This window comes from Heteronotia binoei, chromosome 10, assembly GCF_032191835.1.
Source record: "Heteronotia binoei isolate CCM8104 ecotype False Entrance Well chromosome 10, APGP_CSIRO_Hbin_v1, whole genome shotgun sequence".
Classification (NCBI taxonomy): domain Eukaryota; kingdom Metazoa; phylum Chordata; class Lepidosauria; order Squamata; family Gekkonidae; genus Heteronotia; species Heteronotia binoei.
Window position 1 is genome coordinate 3,960,763 of NC_083232.1, and position 12,602 is coordinate 3,973,364.

Below are 12,602 nucleotides of genomic sequence, written 5' to 3' on the forward strand. Positions count from 1 at the left end.
GATGGACCCTCCCTGGTCTGACCCAGCAGGGCTCTTCCGATGTTCTTACCTCGTCCATTCTCGCAGTCGATCTTCAGCCACACTTTCCAACGCTTCCCCTGGATCAAAGGCTGCCTCTTCAGCAAGGCCAGGGCTCCGGGGTTGTCCACTAGCACGTGGAAGCTCTCCAGGCGCTCTGTCAAGGCCGCGCACTCTTCCACCTTGTCAAAGGGCAGCGGGTAGGCGTAGAGGATGTCATCAAACCCACCGTCGGCAAAGAAGCGAGCCTCGGCCAGGGTGGAGACAACGATCCTTCGTCGCTTGCCTCCTGTCATGAGGTCTCCACCTTCCCTGGCAAGGAGTGAGGGGCACATTTATTAGCTGTGGATGGGAAGCTGCTGCTTTAGGGGTGCAGCCACACTGAAGTTGCCAACCTCCAGGTGGGGCCTGGCGATCTCCTGGGATTACAGTTAGTCTCCAGCTGGCAGAGATTAGTTCCCCTGGAGAAAATGGCTGCTTTGGAGGGCAAAGAAGAAGAAGATATCAGATTTATACTCTTTCCTGAATCTCAGAGCAGCTCACAATCTCCTTTACCGTCCTCCCCACCAACAGCCATCCTGTGGGGTGGGTGGGGCTGAGAGAGCTCTTCCAGAAGCTGCCCTTTCAAGGACAACTCTGCGAGAGCTATGGCTGACCCAAGGCCATTCCAGCAGCTGCAACTGGAGGAGTGGAGAATCAAACCCAGTTCTCCCAGATAAGAGTCCGCACACTTAACCACTACACCAAACTGGCTCTCTATTAGAGCTATGGCTGACCCAAGGCCATTCCAGCAGTTGCAAGTGGAGGAGCGGGGAATCAAACCCAGTTCTCCCAGTTAAGAGTCCGCACACTTAACCACTACACCAAACTGGCTCTCTATTAGAGCTATGGCTGACCCAAGGCCATTCCAGCAGCTGCAAGTGGAGAAGTGGGGAATCAAACCCGGTTCTCCCAGATAAGAGAGCTACGGCTGACCCAAGGCCATTCCAGCAGCTGCAAGTGGAGGAGTGGGGAATCAAACCCGGTTCTCCCAGATAAGAGAGCTATGGCTCACCCAAGGCCATTCCAGCAGCTGCAAGTGGAGAAGTGGGGAATCAAACCCGGTTCTCCCAGATAAGAGAGCTACGGCTGACTCAAGGCCATAATTAACAATTATGTCTACAACTTTTGAGGGAATCACAGAATCATAAGAGTTGGAAGGGACCTCCAAGGTCATCTAGCCGCCCTGAGCCCGCTAAGGTGGGGAGGGCGGGATAGAAATAAAATTTATTATTATTATTATTATTATTCCAGCAGCTGCAACTGGAGGCGTGGGGAGTCAAACCCAGCTCTCCCAGATAAGAGTCCGCACACTTAACCACTACACCGAACTGGGTGGACTCTGTGGCTTGTACACTGAGGAGGTCTCTCCCCAAACCTGCCCTCCCAAGGTTCCATTCCCAAATCTCCAGGTATTTCCCAAACTGGAGCTGGTAACCTTTCCAAATATCCTGAAGCGGCCCTGCAGTTAGGGTCACTTGAAAGCCAAGCTGGAAAAAGGAAATCAGCGGAGGGGAGGCTGAGATCTTGGTCCTGTAAAGATTTAGGGACTCCCGCCCCCACAGGCAGCCGGCTCAAAACCACAAGGCATTCCTGAAGAATCCAAACACTGCCTTTTTAGCTAAGCCAGGAACATCTGCTAAGGTTGAGGGACGGTGGCTCAGTGGTAGAGCATCTGCTTGGGAAGCAGAAGGTCCCAGGTTCAATCCCCGGCATCTCCAAAAAAGGGTCCAGGCGAATAGGTGTGAAAAACCTCAGCTTGAGACCCTGGAGAGCCGCTGCCAGTCCGAGAAGACAATACTGACTTTGATGGACCAAAGAAGGTCTGGTTCAGTAGAAGGCAGCTTCAGATGTTCAAGGTTGCCAGCTCTGGAGTATGAAATTCCTGGAGACTTTGAGGGGGAGGGGTGGATCCTGAGGATAATGAGACCTCTGGGGGCTACAATGCCACGCAGCCGTCTTCTCCAAGGGCAGTGTCCTCTTTTCCTGGAGACCGGCTGTAATCCTGGGAGCTCTCTTCCTCCACCACCTGGACGCTGGCAACCATAGCCGTGGCCCCGGTTCAGAGTGGGAAAGGTTGAGGGGACAGCGGAGCCGAAAGGAAGCCACTCACAGGGTCTTGTGGGTTTTCATGTGAGGCCTCAGGTTCACCCCCAGGGCCTGAAAGCACTCTGTCATCTCCTGCGTGTTCTTCTTCACCACATCCAAGTCCACGGTGAACACCGGAGTCGGAAGATCTTCTACACGCCGTCCTGTGTGCATCTGTGTGTGAGAGGGAGAAAGAAGGAGGGAACCAAGAGCTGGAAGAGGCAACCCTTGGATGGAGGAAGACTCTTTTGACAATTATGCTTACAACTTTTGAGGGAATCACAGAATCATAAGAGTGGGAAGGGACCTCCAAGGTCATCTAGTCCAACCCCCCCACCCGCACAATGCAGGAAACTCACAAACACCTCCCCCTAAATTCACTGGATCCTCATCGCTGTCAGATGGCCATCTAGCCTCTGTTGAAAAACCTCCAAGGAAGGAGAGCCCACCACCTCCCAAGCAGGAAGCCTGTTCCACTGAGGAACCACTCTTAACAGTCATAGAATCATAGATAGAATTGGAAGAGACCTCCAGGGTCATCTAGTCCAACCCCCTGCACAAGGCAGGAAACTCGCAAACACCTCCCCCAAAATTCACAGGATCTTCATCGCTGTCAGAGGGCCATCTAGCCTCTGTTGAAAAACCTCCAAGAAGGAGAGCCCACCACCTCCCAAGGACAAAGCCTGTTCCACTGAGGAACCACTCTAACGGTCAGGAAGTTCTTCCTAATCATAGAATCATAGAATCACAGAGTTGGAAGGGACCTCCAGGGTCATCTAGTCCAACCCCCTGCACAATGCAGGAAATTCACAAGCACCTCCCCTTAAATTCACAGGATCCTCATTGCTATCAGATGGCCATCTAGCCTCTGTTGAAAAACCTCCAAGGAAGGAGAGCCCACCACCTCCCAAGGAGGAAGCCTGTTCCACTGAGGGATCGCTCTAACGCTCAGGAAGTTCTTCCTGATGTTGAGCCGGAAACTCTTCTGATTTAATTTCATAGAATCCTAGAGTTGGAAGGGACCTCCAGGGTCATCTAGTCCAACCCCCCGCACAATGCAGGAAACTCACAAACACCTCCCCCTACATTCACAGGATCTGCATTGCTGCCAGATGGCCATCTAGCCAAATGTCTTTCCTGTTCTAGCTACCTGGGGCAGGTGATGGGCGGGCGGGCTGTGCTCCACGCATGCAAATGACTTACTTATTTCAGACACATTCACACCTCCTTTTTAGAATCCCAAATCAGTGCCCTTCCACGGGCTTTCGCATGTGTTAAACAATGCAGTTTCTTTTTTTAAAAAGATTTTATTATTTTTATTCAGTGAGATTTACATGCCACTTTCTACCAACATTCCCTCTAAGCTGCAGACTTGTGAGCAAGAATTCTACCTTGTGAGCTCCTGGCATTAAAGTTGTGAGCTGCTGCATAAATTAGTGTGCTCCGGGGTCATTTTTCCTGAGCCAAGACAAAAATCTTTGAGCTGGAGGCTAAAAAATCTGTGAGCTAGCTCACGCTAACTCAGCTTAGAGGGAACACTACTTTCTACCAAGTTCTGAAGAAGCGCACGCCAATAAAGCAATGAAAAATTAAAAGCCAATCTGTATCAGGTAAACGATTGCAGTGAGATAACATGGAAGGAAAAAAAACACAAGAACACTAAATTTGGCTTTGATAATACTTGACAAGGAAAAAGGAAAGGTCCCCTGTGCAAGCACCAGTTGTTTCCGATTCTGGGGTGATGTTGCTTTCACAAGGTTATCACGGCAGACTTTTTATGGGGTGGTTTGCCACTGCCTTCCCCAGTCATCTACACTTTCCTCCCAGCAAGCAGGGGACTCATTTTACCAACTTCAGAAGGATGGAAGGCTGAGTCAACCTCGGGCCGGCTACCTGAACCAGCTTTCGCTGGGATAGAACTCAGGTCGTGAGCAGGGAGTTCAGATCACAGTACTGCAGTACTGCTGCGGTAATAAATAATTAACAAGATACAGCACCGTCTCCTGGCTTACCTCCTTTCTGCTAATAGGTATCAGAAGTAGAAGAAGAAGAAATTGGATTTATATCCCGCCCTATGCTCTGAATCTCAGAGCGGCTCACAATCTCCTTTACCTTCTCCCCACTCCCAACAGACACTCTGTGAGGTGGGTGGGACTGAGAGGGCTCTCACAGCAGCTGCCCTTTCAAGGACAACCTCTGCCAGAGCTACAGCTGACCCAAGGCCATTCCAGCTGCTGCAAGTGGAGGAATCAAACCCGGTTCTCCCAGTTAAGAGCCCGTGCACTTAACCACTACACCCAACTGCCTCTCTATTAGAGCTCTGGCTGACCCAAGGCCATTCCAGCTGGTGCAAATGGAGGAGTGGGGAATCAAACCTGGTTCTCCCAGATAAGAGTCCGCACACTTAACCACTACACCCAACTGGCTCTCTATTAGAGCTATGGCTGACCCAAGGCCATCTCAGCAGCTGCAAGTGGAGGAGTGGGGAATCAACCCGGTTCTCCCAGATAAGAGTCCGCGCACTTAACCACTACACCCAACTGGCTCTGTATTAGAGGTATGGCTGACCCAAGGCCATTCCAGCAGCTGCAAGTGGAGGAGTGGGGAATCAAACCCGGTTCTCCCAGATAAGAATCCGCGCACTTAACCACTACACCCAGCTGGCTCTCTATTAGAGGTATGGCTGACCCAAGGCCATTCCAGCAGCTGCAAGTGGAGGAGTGGGGAATCAAACCCGGTTCTCCCAGATAAGAGTCCGCGCACTTAACCACTACACCCAACTGGCTCTCTATTAGAGGTATGGCTGACCCAAGGCCATTCCAGCAGCTGCAAGTGGAGGAGTGGGGAATCAAACCCGGTTCTCCCAGATAAGAGTCCGCGCACTTAACCACTACACCCAACTGGCTCTCTATTAGAGGTATGGCTGACCCAAGGCCATTCCAGCAGCTGCAACCGGAGGAGTGGGGAATCAAACCCGGTTCTCCCAGATAAGAGTCCGTGCACTTAACCACTACACCAAACTGGCTCTCATGGCTCTGGAAATTAATCTCTAAGAAAAATCTGTGTGACTTTAACAATGCCGTTTCAATGCACGTCAGTGACCGTTTGCAAGTGGATCATGCCATTTCACACAGAAAACTCTAGTTGCAAAGTGCACTGAAAGTAGATTGATGGTGCATTATTCCGTTAAAACAATTTTGTTGGTAACATATGGTAATAAATCTATTTCTTACATCTTTAAAAACTTCTTTTATCTACCCCATATATTACTTTCTACCCACCCCCAGTTACTAGACCCCCGCTGGTGTTATTTACTTAAAATGCAAATATTTAAAGGTACTCTTAACTATTAAAACAAAAATTTATATTCTTCTTTTTAAAACTTAATCATTATCAAAAATTGTCCAATATCCTTTTATTTCCCACTCTTTTTCTACATATCTTCTAAACTTTTTCCACTCCGTCTTAAAAACTTCTAAATCATAGTCTCTTAATATTCTTGTTAATTTGTCCATTTGATTGATGGTGCATTATTTAATGTGTGCAAAAGCCTCCTTCATTTATACTCCATCTTTCTCCCCAAAGGGGACCCAAAGCAATTCTCCTCTCCCCTGTTTTATCCTCACAAAAACCCTGTGAGGAAGGCTAGGCTGCAGTTACGTTATGTGACTGGCCCAAGGTTACCCAGGGGGCCAGGTGACCCACCCAGCAAACTTAAACCTTTTTAAAGTTAAAGTTGCTTTCTTTCCACCTCTCCTGCATCTTCCTCCCTCCCTCCCTTCCCTTCCGTCAAACATCTCGCGTTCATGTCTTGCGGCTCTCAGACATCTGATGTTTATTCTATGTGGTTGTTACGTCAACCAAGTTGGGCCATCCTGGATTAGGGGATCCCTTGGGGATCCCTTCCAGCTCTATGTTTCTATAAATCCACGATATACCAAATCCCTCTTTTACAAGCACTGCCCCCAAATCTCCAGGGATTTTCCAGGCCAGAGTTGGCAACCATGGATCTACAACCCTAGATTGTGGGCCAAACTGAACACACACTAAGAAAGAGCCAAAGGTGCCTGTCTTTAAAGCAATGAAAGTTTGCTGGGTGGGTCACCTGGCCCCCTGGCAAGCCAGGTGGCTAAAAAGCAAGAGGAAAACCTACCTTTTCGCAGTGCTGCTCTCCTCTCTGGGCACTGATCGCAGCCAGCCTCCGGGCAAAGTCCAGCTGGGGAGGCAGCGCCAATGGCTCCCGGGGAGCTAGGCAGGCGGGCTGGGCAGCAGCTCAGCTCAGTCTCGAGAAGGAGCTCTGCAGGTACCTGAGGAAAAGTGCACGCACACGAAAGCTTATAGCCAGAATTGAACTGGTTTGGTCTGAAAGATGCCCCCCTGAACTCAAAACCTCTGTTCTCCTGCTCCAGACCAACATTTCTGCCCACCTGAATCAATTTATCTGAAGAAAATGTGCGTGCAACACGAAAGCTGATACAGAGAATTAAATGTTGCGTCTTCAGAAGTATCCATGCACACAGCCGCTGATACCCAGAATAAAACTTTGTTAATCTTCAGAAGTGTGCATGCACACGCAAGCTGGTACCCACGACGAAACTTTGCTAGACCTCAGAAGGGTGCATGCACACGCAAGCGGATACCCACAATGAAACTTTGCTAGACCTCAGAAGGGTGCATGCACACGCAAGCGGATACCCACAATGAAACTTTGCTAGACCTCAGAAGGGTGCATGCACACGCAAGCGGATACCCACAATGAAACTTTGCTAGACCTCAGAAGGGTGCATGCACACGCAAGCGGATACCCACAATGAAACTTTGCTAGACCTCAGAAGGGTGCATGCACATGCAAGTGGATACCCACAATGAAACTTTGCTAGACCTCAGAAGGGTGCAGACACACGCAAGCGGATGCCCACAATGAAACTTTGCTAGACCTCAGAAGGGTGCATGCACACACAACCTGATACCCACAATGAAACTTTGCTAGACCTCAGAAGTGTGCATGCACACGCAAGCGGATACCCACAATGAAACTTTGCTAGACCTCAGAAGTGTGCATGCACACGCAAGCTGATACCCACAGTGAAACTTTGCTAGACCTCAGAAGTGTGCATGCGCACGCAACCTGATACCCACAATGAAACTTTGCTAGACCTCAGAAGGGTGCATGCACACGCAAGCTGATACCCACAGTGAAACTTTGCTAGACTTCAGAATTTTGCATGCATACCCAAGCTGATACCCACAATGAAACTTCGCTGGTCTTACAGGTGCCCCCGGACTCCAACTTTGTTCTTCACGTGATCGGCTTTGCACACGACTCGCAAGTCAGGGGCAAGAAGGGTTTTTTTGCAATCCGTCTTGCTGGGCAAGCTCCAAGCGCTCTGGTATTCCCAGGAGAATTTGGGAAGTTTCTACCAAATTGCGGGGTGGGAGGCGATTGAAGGTAATGGGGGAGGAACTTAAAACATTCCCCAGCCTGCGTAATAAAACGAGGCAAAGAGATGCCGCGTCTGGGAGAGATTTTTTTTGCATCCAAAATCTTCAGCCATCCTGATCCCGCGGATTTTGCAAAGGGGCCACCCGGCCACGAAGGAGTTAATCTCCGCCCGGGATTTCAGCCCGGAGCTGGAGGACAGGGCGCATGCGCTCGCTGTTCCTTAGCAAGGCCATCGAGAGGGGACGCTTTGCTGACAGCGCCGCCTGCGGGCTGGAGGTGGGAAGCGAGGCTGAGACGAAATCTGACCATTTGAACCAGATGTGGATTTCAACTAGACGTATGGACTGGTTCACTTCCACTTCCTTGTATCGGAAGAAGGGTGCTTGCCCACGGAAGCTTGTACCTTCAATAAAACTTTGTTGGTCTTAAATAGGGTTGCCAAGTCCAATTCAAGAACTATCTGGGGACTTTGGGGGTGGAGCCAGGAGACTTTGGGGGTGGAGCCAGGAGCAAGGGTGTGACATAACTGAACTCCAAAGGAAGTTCTGGCTATCACACCTCTACCTCTAAAAACAGTCCCCCCCCAGAGCCCCGGATACCCTTGGATCAATTCTCCATTATTTCCTAAGGGAATAAATCTCTTCACACACTTAACCAAACATAAAATGTAACACTGATGGAGCCCAGCTTTGACATTTTACACTTCCAGAGTTCTTAGTGTTTCTTTTCAGAAACTTTTAACAGAAACTTTACATGTTGCATTAGCATCATACCCTAATATCCCTTTAAGGGTGTCCCTCGATTCACTCCCATCATACACCAAACAGAGCCAGCTGGGTGTAGTGGTTAAGTGTGCGGACTCTTATCTGGGAGAACCCGGTTTGATTCCCCACTCCTCCACTTGCACCTGCTGGGATGGCCTTGGGTCAGCCATAGCTCTGGCAGAGGTTGTCCTTGAAAGGGCAGCTGCTGTGAGAGCCCTCTCAGCCCCAACCACCTCACTGGGTGTCTGTTTTGTGGAGAGAAGATATAGGCGATTGTAAGCCGCTCTGAGTCTTGGATTCAGAGAGAAGGGTGGGGTATAAATCTGCAATTCTTCTTCTTAAGTCTCTGGGATTCCATCTAAAAAAAATCAGTGTTTGCTTTTTGGTATCCCCTGTTTACTAAATTTCCTGATTAATCCTTGACCAGTGTACCACTCCTTTCCCTCTACTTCACAGTTCCTGGAGAGCCAGTTTGGTGTAGTGGTGAAGTGTGCGGACTCTTATCTGGGAGAACCGGGTTTGATTCCCCCCTCCTCCACTTGCACCTGCTGGATTGGCCTTGGGTCAGCCATAGCTCTAATAGAGAGCCAGTTGGGTGTAGTGGTTAAGTGCATGGACTCTTATCTGGGAGAACCGGGTTTGATTCCCCACTCTTCCACTTGCAGCAGCTGGAATGGCCTTGGGTCAGCCATAGCTCTAATAGAGAGTCAGTTGGGTGTAGTGGTTAAGTGCATGGACTCTTATCTGGGGGAACCAGGTTTGATTCCCCACTCCTCCACTTGCAGCAGCTGGAATTGCCTTGGGTCAGCCAGAGCTCTAATAGAGAGCCAGTTGGGTGTAGTGGTTAAGTGTGCAGACTCTTATCTGGGAGAACCGGGTTTGATTCCCCACTCCTTCACTTGCAGCAGCTGGAATGGCCTTGGGTCATAGCTCTAATAGATAGCCAGTTTGGTGTGGTGGTTAAGTGTGCGGACTCTTATCTGGGAGAACCTGGTTTGATTTCCCACTCCTCCACTTGCAGCTTCTGGAATGGCCTTGGGTCAGCTGTAGCCCTCATAGGAGTTTTCCTTGAAAGGGCAACTGCTGTGAGGGCCCTCTCAACCCCACCCACCTCACAGGGTGTCTGTTGTGGGGGAAGGAGAACAAGGAGATTGTAAGCCGCTTTGAGTCTCTGATTCAGAGGTGAAGGGCGGGGTATAAATCTGCAATTCTTCTTCTTCCACTTTTAAAATTACTTTCTCCTACGCGGCCACAGTGGCATGATGAAGATTTTCCTCTGTTTGCTTGATATGGTTCGGTTATTTTCCCTATTTTTTGTGGGGGAAAATATTAGAAAGTTTGTCCGATTTTAGAGGTCAGCAAAATTCTCACAGGGGGTTTGAACGATGGAGCCCAGAGGCAAGTATTTGTGGGCGAGGTGTGTGTGTGTAAAAAGAGCACAGCAAAATTTAGAGGTTCCTGAGACCTCCTGCCCAGAATAAGGCCTGCCTAGTTCTTCTGATTTCTTCAGTCTTTTATCTACTTCCCTGTTTTTGTAGATTCAACTGTCTCCACATGCTTGGCCTTCATTTAATTAATCCAGCCTCTTTACCCTGTTGACCATGGACTTTTCTTTTGTCTCTTTTATGAATAACTAACCTCCTTTCCTTTCTTTCCACCCTCCGTATGAGTCTTTGCTGTCCTTAAAGTCTTTCTTTTAGAAACTCCAGAAATCTCTTTACTTGCACAGTCAAAGCTATCTGAAGAAATGAGCCGTGACCCACGGAAGTTCTCCCCCCCCCCCCATGCAGCTTGTGAAGCAGAGAAATAACGAGGTCTGCACACATTGCTGTATGAAACGAAATTTTACTTTGGCACCTAAAGCAGAACTTAGCCGGCCATAAGCCCCGAAATTAGGGTTGCCAAGTCCAATTCAAGAAATATCTGGGGACTTTGGGGGTGGAGCCAGACTTTGGGGGTGGAGCCGGGAGCAAGGGTGTGACAAGCATAATTGAACTCCAAGAGAGTTCTGGCCATCACATTTAAAGGGACAGCACACCTTTTTAAATGTCTTCCTTCCGTAGGAAATAATGAAGGATAGGGGCACCTTCTTTTGGGGCTCATAGAATTGGACCCCCTGGTCCAATCGTTTTGAAACTTGGGGAGTAGGCACTAGATACTATACTGAAAATTTGGTGCCTCTACCTCAAAAAACAGCTCCCCAAGAGCCCCCGAAACCTCCAGATCAATTCCCCATTATACCCTATGAGAGAGAGACACTAGATACTATACTGAAAATTTGGTGCCTCTACCTCAAAAAACAGCTCCCCAAGAGCCCCCGAAACCTCCAGATCAATTCCCCATTATACCCTATGAGAGAGAGACACTAGATACTATACTGAAAATTTGGTGCCTCTACCTCAAAAAACAGCTCCCCAAGAGCCCCCAAAACCTCCAGATCAATTCCCCATTATACCCTATGAGGATCGATCTCCACATAGGGAATAATGAGGTGCTCAGCAGACGTTTCCCTCCCCCCCCCCCTTTTCTGGCGAGTCTGAAGCAGGGGATTGGCCTCTCTATTCATGAGTTGCTGCCAACTTCTTCACAGCAACACAGACACCCCATCCCAAGAGGAAGCCTTTCAATCGGAGACTGAAGCGTCTGGAGGGGGAAAGGCACATGGTCCTCTGGGGGCGGGGCTTCCCCCCATTGGCCAGCTGACTTGTGGTGGAAAGCAGTCTGGGAAAGCGGAAGAACCCCCGCTGGGACCTGGGGATTGGCAAGCCTACCCGAAATGACTATGTTAAAATTATCCCACATACAGCCAGTTTTTATTCATACAGGCGCAGGCTTCACAAGTTATCTGATTCAACATTCTCCACCCCCTTGTATCTCTTTCTAGTACTTTTCCATACCTCCTGTCTCCATGCGTTATCAGCTTCAGCGAGAAGCTTCTCTAAGGCCTCTTTGTTATCTAATACACATCCAGAGGCCTCAATGAGGTCACTGTCTCTAATCTAATTTACAACCTTGAATTCGCACCCATTTGGGCTGTGTGCCCTCTAACGAAGGGCTGCATCAGACACCCTCTTTTTGAAGGCATAAGCATGCTTTTATTCATTATTATAGGGGCATTCATTAATTATTCTCCCTTCACTTTTCAGTCTTTAGGGGGCTCCTGAACTCTTTTCTGCAGTAGAAAACAGGCACTCAGGTTACCTGAACAGCTATATTAAACAGCATGGTATGAGAATGACCTTAGAGCAAACTTGGCAACGAGCTTTGCGAACTGGCATATTCAAGTATCCGGCAAACCCAATTCCCCATAGATGCTAGTTAACATTTCCTGTAATTGTTTGTCTTTTTAATGTTTAAAATTTAATTCATCCCCACCTCCTCCTTTATGCCCAAGGCGGCTTGCATCATTCTCCCTTTAACCTTCCAACAACCCCGGGAGGGTGGCCAGGCTGAGAGAGTTTGATTGGCCCAGGGGTCGCCCAGTCAGCATCCATGGCACAAAGTGGGGATTCAAACTCAGGTCTTCCAGAGACTAGTCTGGCACTCTTAACCGCTTCACCTCGCAGGTTTTTGCCTTTATGGGGGTAAAAAACCTAAAAGGGATGATCCCGCTAGACCAGGGGTGTCAACAATGCAGTTTGGGGGCTGAATCAGGCCCTTGGAGGGCTCCTATCCGGCCCCCGAGCAACTGGCTGTCATCTGCTTCCTTCTCCTTCTCCCTTGCTTCCTTCTGCATCACAGCTTGCTTTGCAAGGCTTCCTCAATCGCACAGGAACTACAGAGCAAAACCTCTATGTTCTCCATTGGCTCAGATGCCTCCCTTGGGGACGAAGGGGGGAGGAATAGCTTGCTTTGCCAGGCTCTCTCAATTGCACAGCAGAAGCTACTGAGCCAAGCCTCTCTTCCTTCTATTGGCTGAGGCTCCCCCCCGGCCCCCTGGGGAAGGAAGGAAAGAGAAACCGAGTTTCCTTTGCCCAGTTCCCTGGATCCCATGGAAGAAATACAAAGAAAGCCCCTTAAAGACCAATGAGATGCTAAGCATGTTTTAAGTTTTTTAAAATATATATTTATATTTGTGTTCTTTATAAAAAAATTATATCTCTGTTACCTAATCTTAAATAGGTACAGACATGACCCGGCCCAACAAGGTCTATGTCAGATCCAGCCCTCATAACAAATGCCTTCAACACCTTTGCGCTAGACTGTGCCCTTAATAATCAGGCTGCGGAAGAACAGACCATGATTCCAGG

At 49.0% G+C, this 12,602-nt stretch overlaps 1 protein-coding gene across 1 annotated transcript in view; it reads right to left on the reverse strand.

Moving 5' to 3' along the window:
• The window catches only part of LOC132578102 (D-serine dehydratase-like), a 30,707-nt gene extending 28,388 nt beyond the window's left edge, over window positions 1-2,319 (reverse strand). The window contains exons 1-2 of the mRNA XM_060247946.1: window positions 2,171-2,319; window positions 50-330 (exon numbers count right to left, since the gene is read on the reverse strand). Of these exons, the coding sequence (XP_060103929.1) occupies window positions 50-330; window positions 2,171-2,319 (430 nt within the window). The remainder of the gene's footprint in view (window positions 1-49; window positions 331-2,170) is intronic.
• Window positions 2,320-12,602: the final 10,283 nt, after the last annotated feature.